At 36.0% G+C, this 19,760-nt stretch overlaps 1 protein-coding gene across 1 annotated transcript in view; it reads left to right on the top strand.

Moving 5' to 3' along the window:
- Nucleotides 1-675: 675 nt before the first annotated feature.
- Nucleotides 676-19,760, top strand: part of LOC148820996 (BTB/POZ domain-containing protein KCTD16-like) — a 43,713-nt gene continuing 24,628 nt past the window's right edge. Inside the window, exon 1 of the mRNA XM_088933420.1 lies at nucleotides 676-2,450. Within this exon, the coding sequence (XP_088789546.1) occupies nucleotides 1,607-2,450 (844 nt within the window). The 5' untranslated portion in view covers nucleotides 676-1,606. The remainder of the gene's footprint in view (nucleotides 2,451-19,760) is intronic.

Below are 19,760 nucleotides of genomic sequence, written 5' to 3'. Positions count from 1 at the left end.
CTTGGTGCTGAAATAACGCGAAGCCCGATTCGAGAACACAGTCAACGCTCAGGCAAAAGGTACTTGGTAGCTAATTAAATGTTGAAAATTTACACATTTTTAAGTCTACAACTTACCCCTGTCCTCTAGGACTTTCAAGACCATCACCAAAGCACTTTTTAATTTAGCTAAAGAATAAAAAAATAGCTGTAACGAATGAGAAATAATTATATTGTTTAAATAATTAAATTAAAATGTTAAAGAGCGATAGTCAACGAGTGTAACTTTAATCTCCCCTGGTCATAGGCTATTTATAAGATACTGTAGCATTAAGTCAAAAGGATAGGTTCATCATGTATTATTGTAAAGATACGCAATGAGAACACATAATTAAATTCACAGAAGTATTAATTAATTTGTCATTAATTTACAGCATTCGTGATAATTCATTCAGATTAATTTTTCATTAATTCATGTAGGATGTGGTGAAATATGGAAATAAACGTTTTCCTAAATAAAAACACGATGAGGTAAGGCAATTTTAGACAGCATTTTCCTTTAAGATGATGTAAGAGTTTATTCCCCAGGATGGTTTCTCCCTGCACTGCTGAAGCAACATCAGCTCAACCGTTTTTACTCGGTACCACCCTGCTCTGAAGGCACCCAGAGCATCATCGCATCTCCACACTCGGCTCGGGCAGTTCAGACAGAGGCGCGCACACAGTAGCCAATTTCATCAGTGCAGCCACCAGCGCACAACAGCAGCTTTAGATCCGATTGAGCTTCTGACTGCGGATAGATCGACTTGAGGCAAAATTTCGGCGATCAAGGTGGAATTCCATGTGGAACTGCGTCATATTAGTGGAATTTTTCTGAAGTTACTAAGGACCACAGAAAGATTAACCAAATCACTCATCACGCCAAATAAGTTGGAAATACCGCCAGTGTTGTGTTCTACCCAGCCCCAAGGACTATGAAGTTGCTGTGAACTTATGAAATAACGTGTTTAGAAATAAGGAAATATGTGAAACCACATATTATTTCACTGACCGAGGTGAGGATTTACTTTATCTTAAGATATATCTTCAGCTGTCGTCGCCTCTGAAACATAATAATCTAAAAATACTGCGCTTTTGAAGTTATCGACCTATAGCCTGTTTACAATTTAATATCGGACTGTGGAATCTTACCGAGTTATTCCCCTCCTCCATCCCCGTTTTTAACTAGTTTGAATGCTCCTAGGGGAGATTCTAGAAACTGATACCTTGCATTTTAAATGCATAATATTTTATTCGTTATAAACATTTATACATATCCAATAAAACATACGTTATCTGTTGGAAATTCTACTCCTTCATTCTTTTTTCATGAATCAAACGAGATTAATCTAGCTGTACTAATGCTTGCATCAACTACCCAGAAACACTTTGGGAAGTGAATGTGTTGCTATTTTTATTTTACGGCTCTAAGATTTTTTTTCTCACCCAGTGCTGTAACAGCTTGTGAAGTAGTTTCTTTCCTTATTAGTGATGTTCTGGCTTGATAATCACTAATACCGATATTTTTGGAAAGCTCTCCTCCAGTCAAGTATTACTGTACAGACAACGGCTCGAAGATTTTCGTGTGCATGACTGAAACAATGGCTTTGAGTGGGAACTGTAGGACTTACCCGCAAACCAAAGAGCAAGGATCTGTTCAGAATTCTTTTCCCGATGTTGTAGAGCTAAATGTGGGTGGCCAAGTTTATTTCACTCGTCATTCCACCCTAACTAGCATACCTAATTCTCTACTGGGCAAAATTTTCTCGCCTAAAAAGGATCCTTCAAACGACTTGGCACGGGACACGAAGGGACGGTACTTCATCGACAGAGATGGGTTTTTATTTCGGTACGTGTTAGACTACCTTAGAGACAAACAGGTCGTCCTGCCTGACCACTTCCCAGAAAAAGGCAGACTAAAGAGGGAGGCGGAATACTTTCAGCTGCCCGAGTTGGTCAAAATCTTAACCCCCGATGACCTGAAGCAAAGTCCTGACGACCTTTTTCATAGTGATTTCGAAGAAGCATCCCAAGGGAGCGATCAAAGGATATGTCCGCCATCATCATTAGTACCATCCGACAGGAAATATGGGTTCATCACTGTGGGGTACAGAGGGTCATGTACAATGGGCAGGGAGAGTCAGACTGATGCCAAGTTCAGAAGGGTTCCGAGAATCTTGATATGCGGGAGGATTTCCTTAGCTAAAGAAGTGTTTGGGGACACTCTGAATGAGAGCAGGGACCCAGACAGACCCCCAGAGAGATACACGTCCCGGTTTTATCTCAAGTTCAAACACCTGGAGAGAGCTTTTGACATGCTGTCAGAGTATGGATTCCAGATGGTGGCCTGCAATTCGTCGGTGACAGCATCCTTTGTCAATCAGTACACAGATGACAAGATCTGGTCCAGCTACACAGAATATGTCTTCTACCGTAAGTCCAGTTATTCTGAATTTCATGTGCAGATTCGCTTGTGTGCCGATTGGTTAAATTGTGTCCTGAATTCTATGAAACTCCTTGCGTCTCAAGCCGCGAAAAATCTACGAACTCTTTCTACGAAATTTCTTGATTTTAAAATTTCTTGCTCAAATTTTTGCGTTCTTTATAATGGTTTAAAATGAAACCCGAGTTTTTAAATGAGCCACCGCTAGGAGTCACACTTGTTTTAGTCATTGTACTTGATACTGAGTTCTACAACTTGAAAATCGTTCCAGTAGCTTATATGAAAATATTGTATGTAAGAAATGGACAAGCTCAGGACCCTTATTTAGTATGTTTGCAAGTTAGCTGGAAATGAATGTCTTTCTCCTATGGTTATGAATTGGGGTTTAAATCTGAGAGAATAATATGTTTCTAACTTTAATTCATGAGTGCTTTAATACAGATTACAGTATATCTAGTATATCTGATATATTCATACACCGTTTAGAAAGATTATTAAACTGTATAAAAGAACAAGAGAATCTATATTTCAAATAACCGAAGTTGGCTTTGTTCATGGAAACATGTTCACAGAACAGTTAAAGGATATCATTTAAAAACAAATTACTTATTAAAATGTAGTGATTGTCTGGAAGAACTAGGGTTTCTTGAGCCACAACACAACTGTGTTGTAGATGAAATATACAATTTTTCATGCAATATTTTAGAGAGTGTGTTTGCCATGGTTCATTGTGAGGAAATTCTGAGTTCTAAGCAGTGTTTAATGATCGTCTTGAAAAACAATAAAAATGAATTTCCTTTTTTGTCATCCTAATTTCTCTTTATATTTGTTTCAAAGTGTCAATTTTCATTTTTTTCTTTTTTTGTGTACTGACAGTCATTATGAAGCACCCCTCTCTAAATAGTGCTGTCACAGCTGCCATTTAGATTGGTTGCTTCAGCCCTTTTCTCATCTTATTTCAGGACTACTAGGCAGCATTATGGGATTTTTAATAGCTCTCGTAATTTTTTATGGTTCAACAAAGTACTGACACTAACTATTGTGAGTCTAGATCATTTGTTGGTTGCTTGAACTCTCCTGTCAAAAAGCAATGGGAATGAAACACAGATAATCGTGCAGAAACATTTTTTTAAAAACTCAATTACAAAAAAAAAGGCCATCTAGGCACAGTATGGTAAAATGTAATTGTATGTGGCCTTGGTTAAGACTACATGGCAGTAATATCAGTTCTAGAAGTCATTTAATTAAAAAAGGTCACATTTATGATGTCAAATTGAAAAATGCAGTTTTCTGCCAAGGTCTATACAAGTTTCTCACAAGGATTACAGTATATTCTCTCTTGAGAAATTCCTGCACTGTAACCGTATGAAACCCTATGAAGATCAAACGGGACACATTGTCTGAAGTATTGTACATTGTCAGATGCTCAATACAATATACAGTACACAGTGGTTGTGTTGCTTTTTATCACAACTAAGAAGATAAAGATGTCAGAATAAAGGCACTTCTAAAATAACACACCTATACTGTTCTGGAGCACATCCTCTTGGTTTTGGTCAGCAGTGTAACATCTGGACCATTGTTGTAGGGCATAAATGGTCAGAAAACAGAATTTAATTTGATTTGAGGCTGAAAGAACCTGAACAGGCCATATTTTATTAACCTGTACTGGCTTTGGCCATGATCCTGAGGTTAACATCTCTGTTCATAATAAAAGTGTCAGGGGACCTTTAACATTTTCTGTGTTAGGCAGGGCCCTCTTCTGAAAGATGGGGCCTCCTATAGCACCAGTGACCTTCTGCCATACTGGAATATTTTTTTTTAGATGATCTAGTCCACAGGGTACCATCTGCTTGTCCACCAACACCATTTATAACAACAATGTAATTTTCTTTATAGGTTTCCCATCAGTTTCTTCTCTTCTTAAAATATGTTTTATCTTTGGACACCACAAAGTACTTAATATATATTTACCTTTACCTGCTTTATTTAATATCCTCATAGTCAACATTTAGAAAGTTTTGTAATGCATAATAATAACATGTACATCAATATGTAATAGCACATTATATTTCTATTGCAGTATTGGAGATAATTCGGAAGGTTTCTTTAGTTGCAGAGTCTGAACTTTGCAGAATCAGCAGTCTACAGGTACAGTATATGTAATTTCGATATGAGACTACTTTTGTAAGGATGCAAATATAATTTTAGAGTTTTATTTGTGCCTAATACAACTTGATCTCCTTAACAATTTGATCTCCTAACTACAAAAAAGAGCCTCATAAAAATTCATTTTCAATTACTTCTGAAAAGGTACCATGAAAAACGTTAGATTTGAAAACTGACTCACTGTTTCTGCATAAAATTGTAATTCCTTTTGTTGGGAACATAAGGGCTTTCACAATATGTAAATTTCCAAGCAACTGTATAAACATGCAAGTATAAATATATACAAAGATGTAAAAAAGATGTATATAAATACATTTCCAAATGTACATTGTTTCTTTTCAAGCCGCATTTCAAACATTTAAACATACAGACATGTTCAAATAATAGATCAATAAAAGTCATATCTTTAAAAAGCCGGGCCGCAATTTTTTTTCCCTTAATTTCTGTCTACACGATGTCTTACTTCATGCATCTCTCGAAGACTTCTTTAAGTTTGGGAATATAAGCAAATGTTATGAGTCTGAGAAAGATAAATGTTTGGTTTCTTCATTTTTAACTTGTTATTGCACTTCCTTCCATTTTCCTTTCCATTATCATAATCTTGCACAACACTACATATTCTCTTACACAGAAATTAAAGAATATTATTATTAAATTGTTATAGTAACTTGATAACATATATAAGATAGATTGAAAACTAGGATGCAAGACACTTGAACAACTTAAAACTCTCTCCTGCATATTTTGGTGTTCCAGTTAGTGTTTTGCTGAGACTGATGACAAAGTCTGGCCATGAGTGCCCCTCATCATTTGTTCTTCATTTCCTCTTTGGTGTCTCACATGAGAGAGATATAGCGCCATATGGCCAATTAAAAAGCACTTTGTTGGTGATTCAAAATACCTCCCCTTGGAAAACCTAAAGAAAATACAGTTGGTGGGTCAAGGCTTTTTTGAGGACTAGAGATGGAGCAGGCATATGGTTTGTTAATGACTTGGTTCGCATGTTATTTTTTTAATTATGCACTCTTTGTGACCTTACTGACACCAATTTAGGGGTGAATATTTGTGCGAATGATGGACAACAGATAAAAAAAACAGGCACAAACAAAAACCGTATGTGCTATTCTGTGAATGTAAAGTTTCCTTCCGAGGATGCATGCTTCACACTGAAAAATAAAAGTTTTGAACCTGTGGCTGTGAGTCCCAGTGGATAGTGAAGGAATTCTGAGTGAGACCTGAGCAACACAAATTTGGAATATGGAGTGAGAGTAACATTGCCCTCTTAGGATGAAATAACTGTGCACAAAATGAATTATCTGTTAAAAAAACTACAGTTGCTGTATTGTTTAAAATCAATTGTTGAATAAAGTGCATGTCAAATGCTTAGCAACTGATGATTTTGATGCTAAGCAACCCATTTTTAATGAACCCCTTTAACATAATATAAAACTCACCAGTTTGTAAGTTTTTATATCATGTTCAGAGATTTTAATCCACTTGGTGATTGTTGCTTCAGAATTTTATTAAGAAGGTTGGCAAAAACATGAAATCTTACATTGCTTCATTGGGCCTTGGTTCTAAATTATGCCAGAAATCAGTTGAGCAGAATATGGATGAAAATCAGCAATGCTTTATTATTAATAAACATGTCAAATACTGAATTTTCATTGATATACTGTACATAGTTTTTTGAACTACAGGAAAGCATTCACACAGCTATAGATACTGCATGCTGAATGTCAGCTAATGCACACATATGACATATTAATTATGAATAATTATCTTTATACTCCATAGCAAGGTTTAAAGTTCTTCCAATGATTTTGTCTAGTAATTTATCTCCTTTTCTTTCTTTTCTTATATATGGAAATATATTTGAAAAATTAATCAAAAAGCAGTGTATAAATTAGGGGCGTTCAATCTTGGTTCTTTTGATTCTTGGTTTCCTTAAAGTAGAAGCACCTGAAGAGCTGGGGGAAGCTTTTGATTGTGTCCAGTTAAACCAGTTACCAGCTGGTTTTGCTATTTCTGAGCTGAATAGTAATGAAAACCTGCAGACACAATGGCCCCCTAGGACCAAGATTGCACACCACAGAATAAATGGTTGAAATATTTCTTTGGCAAAATCAGAGCAAAGTGTAGACAGTACAATTAATTCCTAGTAAATCACAGAGTATTGTCATGTTGGAAACACTGAGAAACCATGTCAAAGTAAAGGGAAGACACTGCATAAATGCACCATGATATTTGAGACGGGACATCAATTTCAAACACATTTCCCTATTCCTTCCTGCATATGCAGAATAGTAAGTATTTTGCTGTTCTTTTTCAGTTTATGAAATAACATTTAGCCACATTGTCATCCATCCAGTTAGAATGGCATAATTTAGTTTGCTTTGCAGGAATCACCATTCATAGTTCCATCTGCTCTGATAAGATCTTCCAATCCTCAGCTTTAGGCAGGAAGCTGTACTATAAAAGCCTAATGGATACATTTTGAATCAGACTGCTCTCTTGAAAACACTGAAGGCCACCTATTATGGTGTTCTGTCAGACTCTAATTCAATTTAATGGCTTTTAATGATTTTTAATGCAAAACTCCAAATCAAACCAAAATCTTTTGCCCATCATTTCAAAATAAAATGAATCTAACTTAGTTACAACAAGATTCCAAACCTTCAAAAAAGAAACCTCTTAGAGATATATTGGTAATTTTCTCTGACATGATTTTTAATGATGTGGAACTGACTCCAATTTATGCAACAAAGCATTTGAACCTATGATTAAACTACCTTCATGACAAAAATAAGCAAAAAATGAACTTATATTGGCATAATTTTTAAATATTTATGTATGTGATCCATATTACATTGTGGTTAACTTTGTACTTAAAAAAAGATCAGGCTTTCTGAGCTTTTAGACACAATTAAGTTGGTGAACAGAGTGACAGATTCTTTTTCTCTCTCTATTCAGCTGCTTTGCCTACTGCCAGGCGATCTTTACCTCTGGTGCAGAGTACCAGTTGCTTTTTACAGGCTTCAGTGAGTCCTCACTGCTGGTGCATGGGCTACATCTCCCGGAAGGCACAGTTATTTACCAATTTGTTTCATAGCTATAATGATTGATAATTAATCATTCAGTGTGACAGTCAGAGGACTCACTCCAGTGTACAGCTAAGACACTGTAAATCATGTCATCATCTTGTGCCAAAACATCTCCTTTTTTCTTAGTAAGAAGCTCACCTACTGTATATCATGCTCTTAGCTTTGCTAGTCAGAACAAACTAAAGATGACTCTGTAGCTTAAGCATTATAGATTAACACTGTTAGAGGATTGATCTTCAGTGGGTATTAGTGATTTAATTGCAATGTGCATGAACCCGACTTGTGTAAGCAGCCTAACTTAACACATTTCTGACTGTTTACATTCATAAAAGGTGCTGTTAATGTATGAAATAGTGCTAATGGGACGAGAATTGTATCATTTATACAAGGTCATTTTCCAGATCTTAATTAAAGGTGTCACCATACTGTGTTTATATTAACTGCAAAGACATAAGAAATGTCAAGCTGACTCATTGCAAAACGTGTGGAACTCACAGCTGTAGGTATTGTTAGATAGGGCACTGACTAAAAATGAAAAGAGTCAACAGGGCACAATTGTGTATTGCATGACGTGAAAATGTGGTAGAAACTGACATTAGTCTACTGGGAAATGAAAGAAAAAACACACTAGAAGTAATTTAATAAATAAATAGTATACACTACTTTTCTATATGAATATATCTACTATTTTTAACTTAAAAATACATTAAAGCAATTGAGCAGTGACGAATCCCAAATGTACTCCAGGCTGCAGCTCATATAATCCATCTGGTTCACAGAGCAGAAATCTGCAAATAGCCTCACTTCTGAAAAAAATCTGAAACAAGATAGAAAAGTCAATATGATGTAAACCTACAGTAAATAGTTTCATAAGAAGGATTAGTGCTTCCACCTACCACCCAGTGTATTACCCAGGGCACTATTAAGGCTGCATTTTTATGACACTTGATAATTTGACAGGGAAGACCAGAGTGGCCTGTTCTCATTTTGCAAGCTGGGAGTACTGTCACCCCCCCAGACTTTCTCAATCAATAAATCTGATTGCAGGCCATAATTTTAGTAATTCATCAGAACTGGCCTTTTGTTTTGAAAAGTACAGCTCCCCCGAGGCACTTGAGTCCATTGGAAGTGAATGAGAACAGATAAAACACCCCCAAAAAATGCCAGAAAAAAATTAAGAAATTTCCAGAAGTGTGAAATCATCCAAGTATAGTATTTTATAATGCAAAAAGCACTGGGAAATGCTACTAGTGAAAGATGGGAAATGTTTTTAACTTAGGTTCAACAACTGGAAAGCAGCAATTTTATTTTTGTAAAGGGAAGATCAATGTAATATTGAACACTAGCTAATGTGCATGCCACAATGCCTCATAATTATAAAAAAGGCGGCCAATATTTCTAAATATCATCCACTCCGATATCCAACAAGGAAATCAAAATGACAATCAATATCAGATTATTAGAACACATCTAATGCCCTGAAATAATTAGAGGACCCGTTGCATTCATTATATACTCGATCTTTTCACAGTCTCAAATGCATGGATGTACTCTATCAGCCCACCCACACATTTGTTGGTAAGAGCTTCAGACCAAGGTTAAAAAAGTGAAATGCTGCCAGCTATCGGGATGCCTGAAATAACATGTGAACAAAATGTGCAAAAACTGAATATTTGTATTAATCCAAAAAAGTAGAATTCATTTTGTGGATACTGTGTTATTACATTAAAACTTTTTTATGCCCTGTGATAAAAAAAAAATGTTTTTATGCTCTGTAAAGAAAACACTTATTAGCTTTTTTTGTTAGATAAAATGAGAATAAGAAGCTATTTTACAACAAATGAACTGGCCTAGCAAGGTTGCTCATGCTGTATATTGTCTATTGATGATGTATGCCATTTTGTTAAGTTACATTATGCCAAAACTCGCATTGTTTTTGTTTCTCCTTCACTGCAAGACAGAACGCAATATTGAATTCTGCATGAGAAAGGAGCGAGCTTTCCACATTATCGTTTATAGGAACCTGTGCAATGGACCTAGGCAAAATGAAATGTGCCCAGAAAGAGATTATATTCCCTTCACAGTTTCAGAAGTTTATTTAAATGTGCAATTTTCATTATGCTTCTGAATTGAATGATTTGTGCTCCTAATGGAGTTTGAACAATGCCAGAGAAATCAGGAAGAAAAAAAAAAGGCACTGTATATTTGTGGCCAGAGCTGTGTTAGGCAATCTCTCTTGTCAACATAATGGAGGTTGCGATAAGACTGCCTGAAGGCTCCTGTTAATGTGCGTCTGCCTCACACAGATGAATTATAACAGCTAGAATGGGGGTACAGAACAAAACAAACTTCCTGAAATAATCTGTAAAACAGAAACAGGTTTTAAAAACTTTTGATTTAAATCTACAAGGTGGACGGACAGCATAGCTGTCCTCTTACTGTATGTCTAGGCGATTACATTTAGAAAAATGTTAAGAAGATACACATTGCGATTCACAGAGGCCTGAAATTCTTCCACATGGGATCTGCGACCTTAGCTGCCCCTGTTTGGAGACGCTCATAAATTCACTTCTGTAAGGGTCAGCATTGGTTCATTGCAGATGTAGTAGCAGAGAAAGGGCACAGTTCAGGCATGCATTATATTTATGTTTCATATTGAATGTTTTAAAGAATCCATTTCATTGATTTAAAAAAAATAAAAATGAAAAATATGGGAGCTTCAAACAAGAAGCTGCCATTGTATTTGTACCTATACTTGTTTTTGCATATTTCAGACAACTAAGAGGTAACAATACTTTCCTAGTGCCTTCTTTCTTAAGATTTGTAGGTAGGTCATTTAGAGCTAATGAAAAATTGAAATGCTAATTTAATGAAGTCAAATGAGGATGAACCTTTCATCAGAACGAACATGCTGAAAACATACTAGCAGTCTTGGGGGGTGACTTTTACCTTAACGGTCTCATCTCAAATCGGTTTAAAACTGTCACTTCTGACACAAATAGCTCTCCCGTCTGTGCCAAGACGGTATTCTGGAACAGAATGATTGCATGTGCAACAGCAGTGCAATATCTTGACATAAGATATTGGCTGAGTCTCTGTGTCTGCCTGTGAAGCAGTTGAAAGTAGATAAATGACAATATCTATCAACTTGCATCTGATCTTTGCCAGTTATTTAACTTTATTGTTTTAACTTTTAGGCATTATTTTCTAGTACTCTATGCGGATTGCTATCATGTTGTAGTGTTATGGTCATTAATAATGTTGAAGGAACCAGAATTATATATACAGTATCCACTGTACCTTGTATACCTTACACACTGAGTATTAAAATACATAAAAAATGTACTGTATGAGAATGTTAAAGCTGATCTAGAGTACATTAGATCAGGTTTGGAGCACCTCTTTCACATCATAAAATGGAGAGCACATTTGATAAGGTTCTAGGTCAAAATAGCAGTAACAACACTTGGAGCCATTCCTCTACTGCAATGCATGACATGTAGCCATTAGCTGCACTCAGTGCTTCTTGTTTGAAGCCCAAGAAGCGGAAAGGGAAGAATTAAGCATATTTTAAGACATTTTAGGATTGCCAGTATTCTAGATTGAAAATGTTTCATTCCTGGTGTCAATTGAAGCATGAAAATGGCTCACAGCTAACAGTGAGTCTGAAAAGAGTACTTCAACTGACTTAGTGACTCAAGACACATATGAATGCATGTATGAGTGAACATCAAAGCTGTCATAAATGTAAATTTCTATTTCAGTGTTGCACTGCAGTACTAAACAACCTGTATCAGACTTGGCTGGAGGGAATTGGTATAGGGGTCTGGTTTTCCTGTTATGAATTGTCACAGGAAAGATGGAAAGATGAGCTCATGTTTACAATGGCAGCATAGAAATAAAGGCTGTCGTTTGGAAGTGCATTTCTATGCTGGCACTATGCCTGTCTTAAACTTTTCAAATGTTTCAACATAATCGTGTGAAAAGCATCTGTGTAAGAAATGTCTAGATTTTGCCTGTTTCAATATATACAAACATACTGTACAGTAGGTGAATGATCAACCTGCTTAGCATCTTTATGCTAATGCACAAAAATAGTAAGGATAATTCACTGTCTTTTAACCCAGCTATAATGTAAGGAGCAGCTTGCCAAGCTACTAGGCCTTGAAGCCCACTGTACCAAAGTTGTCTATTGTTGCCACATTGTGAATCATTAAGAAATTCTGAATTAATTCAGCCTAACAAATTCAGCTTAAAGAAGTGCATTTCTCTCTCTAGCCCAAGAGCTATGTCTGAAAGCTTGGCAGAATTCCACATAACCCTTTTTCTCCCCAGTTAGCCATTGAAATTCTTTGATAATCAGAATTTAGGGAAAGCAGGAAATCACATTTATAGACTAAAGGCAGCATAATAATGAAAAATATTGCACACAGTATGACAACAACTGTGTCTTTAGCTTTCTTATTGACTCAAAGGTTTTCTTTTTATGATCTTCCACATTGAACACATTCCGCGGTATTTCTGAAAGCGTCTTGTCGATTTTAATAGTTCAGGTTCCTTCAAAGGTTTCTCAGGTCAGGTTTAAGCACATGTGCAACTGTGGCTAAGCTTTCTTTGAAATAAAAAGTGTCTGCTTGTCTGATTCTTTGAGTGGCTCTACAGGGGTTTCGTTTCTAGTACCATTAAGACGGACACTTGATCAAAACAGTTGTGTGAGGTAGAAATAAAAGGACAAGAAGTATCAGAGGAATTCAGTTTTTCACATTTTATGGGGATTTCTTTAGAAGTACATGCTTTTGAGTGGCAGTCCTGAGAAATAGGGCCTATGATAACCTCAGTGTGGGACTTTTTCAGTCCATGTGAAAGACAAGTTAAACAAGTTCACTTATTAGTTATTAACAATAAAGCTATATAAGAACATAAAAATGGTTGCAAACCAGAAGAGTCCATTTGCCTTATCAAGTCCATTTGGTAGTTAGTAGCTTATTGAACCAGGAATCCGGCTGTTTTCTGAAGGAAGCCAGGGTATCAGCTTCAACAGCATGGCAGAATAGCTTGTTTCATACTCCCACAACCTTTTGTCCAAATAAGTGCCTTATTCATAAGGTTCCACTTGTGCCCCCTGTTTCAGGTTTCACTGTTTATTCTGAAGAAGTCTACTGTATTGACTTTTCAAAGCTTCGTAGTTAAAGGTATACTGTGAATAGTTTAAACTCTTTAAGGTAGGTTTCTACACTGTTTTCTACACTGTTTCATTGCATGTAGCCTGTCAAAGCTTAAAAAGATTCAGAGCCAAATCTTGCCATCAGAGTAGCTGAGAATCTCAGAACTGTCTAGCTTTGGTCAATTTTTCAATAGTCCGTACTGATTTCCTGTCTCCCTTGTGACATTTAGAAGTTAGAATGCTGCCTGTCATAATCAATCAGAAGGTAGGAGTGTCACTCAACATTTGATAGCAGGCTGTAAGTGGCACAAATGCTGTTTCAGTGATTTGGTCAAATTCTAATTACGATGTGATGATGAATATAAACCGATAATGTACTTAATATTTAAGGATCTGGTTTTATCTTGCCTGGCTTTGGAAATGACATTCAAGACTGTAGGGTTAGGACTAAAAAACCCACCTCACTTGTGAGGAATGAAACAGGGAGCCTGTTGCAAGGGTGAAGATGGGGTGGAAGGAGGCAATTGTTTATATGTAAGAGAGCAGGTGTGTGGTGTTACAATCTGACTTCCTCCCGATCTTTTGCTTAACAAAACCATTTACTGAGACTAATAAAATTTGCCTTTGAAAAGTAGGACAAAGATCTCTAAAAGTTCAAAGGTGAAACAAAATAAATGAGACTGAAGGTTAGCTCACTGAGTTGTGATCTTCTCTGTGATTCCACACATGCCATCAGTCAGGAGTTGCCGTTTCTAATTTGGAGAACAAAAAAAAACTACTATGGCCATAGTTATCTGAAATATATAATAGAAATTCCACTTTCAGATGCATCCACTTCATATCCCCAAGACTAAGATTGCAGAAATGACTATTGCAGAGAACATTTCAAAAGCCTAGTGTATTATGATGGTCTGCCTTCTGCTCTGACTTTCAGATTGTGACAGTCCCGTATGTTTCCAACAGGGCAATGTTCCATCTCCTGCTAGGTAAATAAACTGTACATGACTGCCCTCCTCCCATACTGCTTTTTCAGACTCATTGTAGCATTCTGACTGACAGCATACAACAGTGAGCTGATTTCCCAACTAATCTGGTCCAAGCTGATTTCTGGTGTTCACGTATGCAGTTTTTATTAGGGGGTCTTCTCTTTTTTCTCTACCAGATCTTTTTTCTAGATTGGATGTAGTCTGACTAAATGGAATTCATGTTTCTTTTCTGAACATTAAAACATTGGTTAAGAATTTAACAGGGGGGTGTTATAATGCATCCTTTCACTTGTATGCATTATTATTAATATTTGAATGGAATTTGTTCTTATTTCATTAGTATTGTTTTCTCAGTATTTTCGATGTGACCGATAAATACTTAAAAAAGGAGGTTTAATGTTGGGACAAATTGATACCTGCAATTTGCAATACATACAGTTGTTTCAAAGGTATTTCCCCTTGATTTTTATCTTATGTTATACTGTAAGTTAATTCTGTATGTATTCCGTCACATACTGTAAAATGTATTAAATATCTACAGTACAAAGATCCATGTTACACTGTACTTAGTTTTAGCGGTTATTTTATAAAATATTGATGAAAATGTGCCAGTGCTCAACAGGCAAATAGGTTTCCTAAAATGTTCACATCAAGCAATGCAATGGTTTCTGTAGGCTTTTGCAGCTCCCTTGGGCAATAAAATACATGAATTGCATTACTTTATATGCTTCAGTAGTAAAAACATTACATTAGACTTATAAAGACTACAAGAACTTATACATTCCCGTTTGTTAAAAAGTTAAAATAAAATATCCACTTATCAGTGAGGAGATAAACAACATACATAGATACTGTTAGAAACCTAGTCTAGTCATGAAATATTGTACTTGAGCATCTATGTGGCTTGTACTGTACTGGACTGACCTACAGAACAACCTCAGAATTTCTTCTTTCCTTTTTGAGCATATAATACAAAATGGAAAAATCTGCCCTTATTTTACATAAACATTAAACTAGAATAAGATACTTCAAAGTCAGCATTTGAATTACATTAAATAGTCCTTTATTAACTCCCATCAAAATGTTGTTTTTGCAATCTTTAAACATACTGAAATCTCATATTGGTCTGTATAACATGTGCTCATGAGCTAACAGGTATTATTATGGTCTTTGCTAGAAGAAACGTGTTTGATGTATGCTAGCTTCAGTATCTTCCGTAAATTTAGCATTAAAGGAACATTGTCAGGTTGCAGTCCCTGAGAACGTGTTAATGTCTGACTAATATCTGATATAAAGTTAGACTGAATTTTGGTATATCAGATGAAACCAACATGCTGTACAGACACTGCACTTTTGGCATAAACATAATTTAAAACATCAGATTTATATCAAGGGTGATTTAAGGTCTTTACTGTTATTGAGTAAAAAAGGTCCAACATTTTATATTGTAAAATTTTGTGATCATTTCATTCATGGTTTTTAATATCACAGCTGTCCTGGTTAATAATAGCACTAGTGTCCTGGGTCAGATTCTGGATTTGAATCTGGGACATGTTCACATAGGGTTTCTATGGGGTTCCAGTTTCCTTCCACCTACCACTTATGCTGGCTAGAATTATTGGTGTTTTTACTTTGTCATTGTGTGTTTGTGCAACAGATTGACATCCCATTGAGGGTGTCTTCCTATATTCAACCATGTCTCTCTCACAGGCCTCTATGTGATGAGGTTTTGGATAATGAATGGATGGAATATTCAAGGAAAAGTAGACAATAGTCCATTTGAAGTAAATTCATTTTGTTTTTTTAAATATTTAGAAAAAATGACCTAATTGTGCTAATTAGTTCAAATGAAACGAAAACAATTAGCTACAGGACAAAAAAAATACTTCTAATGGAAAGCACAATGTCAATCTATTTATCGGTTTGACTCATTAAAAGCTTTATTTGTTAAACAGCTGAAGACTTGAATACCTCAATTTATTTTACTGTATGTTTCCTATTCCTGGAAGAGATTACTTGTTACATTGTAGGGATTTAAATTCTCTGTGCATTCTAATTGAGTTACCTTCCTTTTCTTTCTAAGTTTAAACTGCCTCTCTGGTGCTGAAATCTTTATAAGTGAAAAGTAAAGAGTTTAAGGTTTCCTTTGGCACTAATGAGCACTGCTCCATTCCATAGGTAAGCATATAAAGCAATTTTTGTCAGCTTTAGTAATGGCAAAAGAAATTTCCATTTTACATAAACTCTTTAAAAAACTAATATGCATCAAGTGTATATACAGTACCTCCTTCTGCATGTAATTAATATAGTTAAAGCATAATATATACATGTCATTTGCCGTTTGAGTACTGTTGTATTCCAAGAGCTTTCCACTTAAGATAAGCCTACTCTTATTCAAAAGATATCAGACAGATTTTCCCTTTTCTTTTGTGTTCTATAAAGTCATAATGTAATACATGAGTGGGAGTTGACATTTTTACTGGATAAGCATTTTAAATATTTAGTTTTTTTTTATTATATTTAAGTGTGAGTCCTGGCTAACATTAGGATACAGCTTAAGGCTAAATCACATTCTTTCCCAGCAAAGCAAATATCTGAAGCAAAAAAATGATACAAAGCCCTGTAAAAATAATAACAAACAAAATGTTTTGCCTTAACTTCAAGCAATTTTGACAACACCTGCTTGATGTTAGTGTCATACCATGCATATATTTGATCATAGGACAACAAAAATATCCAATATTCCAGCCAGTTTTTCCATGTGACATTAAGTAGACATTTCTTTTAAATTTCAGTGTGGAGAAGTCATTATTTTGTTGCGTATTCAAGCCAATATTTGAGACAAGAACTCAATGAAGTTAAAATTTTAAACTTACTGTAATCATTTGAGATTCTTTGCTCATGCCACCCAAATCTAACCTTCTCTTTGGTTGTTCTGACTTTACGTTTTTCCTTCAGCACTTAAAGTGCATGCTTATTTGGACACAATATGTAACACTTTAATCTACAAAAGCTAAAAAAAATGTTTTTGTAAAAATGTCATTCTGCTGCTGCCCCTTCATTTGTTAAATCATTAGTTAAGTGAACCAGCTCCAGTGGTGGCCATGCAATCCCAGGCCATGATATTACCAACACAATATACAGATGTGGTGGATGCTATTCGGAGAATCTGCAGGTCCTTTCATTCTCCACACTTTAGCTTATTCACACACAAACCTGGTAGAGGTTTATCTTGGTCTCATCCTTTCATGAAATTGTTCCACAACTTCCCTAGCTTATCTTTCACGCCCAAACAAATTCTAATCCGGCTTTTCTGTTCTTGGTGTTGATCAGAGGTTTACATCTTGCAGTACAGCCTCTATAATTCTGTTGTCTCAAAATGAGAATTTTGAACCTTCACTCCTGCACTCTGGAGGCTGTAGGAAATTTTACTGAAAGTGGTTTCTGGCCTTTTCTTGACAACTCTGGTCATTTTTCCTTCATCAACAACTGGTGTATTTCTTGTCTGACACAACCTTGGCAGAATGGTATCTATAACTGTGGTTTCTTTTTAATTCTGTATGTTCCAAATTATATTGTGGATTTTGGTATTACCATTATTTCATGTTATGGGTCTAATGATTTTCTTTCAGCTTCAAAATTGCCAAATTTGAGAAATGTCAAAGTGGAAAAAGTTCTTTCATTTCTCTTTTCATTTTTCTTTACTTATTTTTTGTTACTGAGAAACCAACGCTGTACTTTCAATAAGAAAGTAATTAAAATATAAAATATTTGATTCAGCTGAAGCTCTGTGCTATAACTCCATCCCATACACAACATCTCACAATACAATACACACCTTTCCCTTATTTTGTATGGTATTTTGTTGTTTTCAAAGAGACCTATTTTAGATTATGATACCACTGCACTTTCCAGCAAATATCGCTTTTAATTTGAAACCAGGGCTCATGAAAATATTTTACCAGAAACTGCCGAACTGAGTTTTCTTTGGAACACTTTCTGTAAATTTTTTTAGATCACATTATTGGCCATATACAATTTTTTGGATTAGGAATTTGTCTTTTCACATACCCCAGCTTGCTCTCCATGAGACACACAGACAGGAAGAGAAGCCTGGGGTCAGAGCACAGGGTCATTCATTTATATGGGGATATGAACCAACAGCCTTCCAGCCACAGGTGCAGATACTTAGCCACAGAGCCACCTTGCTTTAAGAACAAGGACTTGCTGTAACAAGAAAATTGGTCTCAGGCAAAATAGGTTAGCCAATGCAAATCCAGAGTCAACAAGGATCCAGATAGGTGATAGATGTACAGTATATGTACAATGTATTTAAATGGGAAATATGATGCTATTTTTATATTTCAGGGTTAGAAAGACTCAGCATTGATGAGTGCAATTCAAACCACAAACCACACGTAAAATGTACACAGCGCCATATTCTGCCATTCAGGACAAGACAACGTGAAGTGTCCCTATTACATTGTAAACAAGAAGGCTTGTGAATACTATCTCTTTCAATCCAATAGAAATATTGCTCTGGACTTTGAGACAGTTTTGCCAATAAATGGGACTTACTTGTTGACTCTGCATGCAGAACATGTTGGAAACTTTCTGTGGCAAAATATCTGCTGCACAACCTCTACTTAATTTGCTTGTACATTGCATTACGATAGTTATTACATTGACTAGCGAGCAGGAAGGGACGCATCACGTGACAGTTTGTGAGAACTCTCCCTTTTCCTTGTGGTGAGATCAGGGGTTTGCGACGACATGGTAACTTACAGTATTTTGTGCTTAAGTTGAAATTTTTAATTTGTCTCTATACCATCCATTCCTTTTTTTAAAACTGATATTTAATAACTCTGAGAAACTGGGACACAATTCTAATCTGAATGATCTCTCCTTTAGAAAAAAAAATCTATCTGTGCCATCATGAAAAACTGAAAAAACTGAGTCAATAAATAGAGTTTACTGTGAAGGTTCAGGAGGGATAACAGCAGTTAAGTTCAATCGGTCTTAGTTTTCCTAAATTGTAACCATTCCTGACTTTATTTCCTCATATTAAAAAAAAAGAATACTATATACAGTATAAGCCAATTCTCCTTCACGTATGTATATGTCACATATGTCACATTTATCCCTCCTCCAACCCATCTGCAGATCTCCCTGGGTCACTCTTTACTCTGCAGGGGGTTTAAGCCTCCTCGTCCTGTGGCCTGAGGGCCTCAGACAAGCAGGTTGATCCAAATGTTCTGTGATTAAAACAGCCAATAAACATTTAAATACACCTAAATTTCAGGTGTTATTATTCCTAGAGAAGTAAAGTGAATTTGTGAATTATCCACTGAATATGTTTTACAGTTGAGGAAGACCTTTCAACACTCTTGTGGGACCACTTGCATGGTTCACTTTCATTTAAAGGATGTGTGGCACTTGTGACTGTTTCACAGTCCACCTTAAAATTGGTGATAGGACTTCTTGTCATGGTCCTGGAATATTGTCTTCATCCCTTTCTTGACACCTGGACTCAATCTGAGTGCAGGCTTCTGATTTTTCATGGCTGCCCGTTCACTCTCCAGTTTGAGCCAAAACATTTTGTCTGTGGTGATAATAGGCGACAAAAATGCATCGCCTTCTGCTTTCAGCGTGTTCACAGACAGTATCTGTTTCTGCTCATCAGTGAGCATGTTTTTGGCATCCTCCTAGCACACACTTTTGCAGAAACCTGCCCAAGTGGGCAGTGCAGGAATAGCTCCAAGGCTAACCAATACCGTTTTATTACCAGGGCAGCCATCTCCTTATGAAGTGATAGCAGAAGTGTGTGGGTGTGGAAAGGGACTATACTAGCAAAACACTTATTTCCTCTTGTGAAGC

This window comes from Atractosteus spatula, chromosome 14 (assembly GCF_055471065.1).
Source record: "Atractosteus spatula isolate fAtrSpa1 chromosome 14, fAtrSpa1.hap1, whole genome shotgun sequence".
In the NCBI taxonomy this organism is placed as follows: domain Eukaryota; kingdom Metazoa; phylum Chordata; class Actinopteri; order Semionotiformes; family Lepisosteidae; genus Atractosteus; species Atractosteus spatula.
This window is presented reverse-complemented; position numbering and strand designations above follow the sequence as displayed.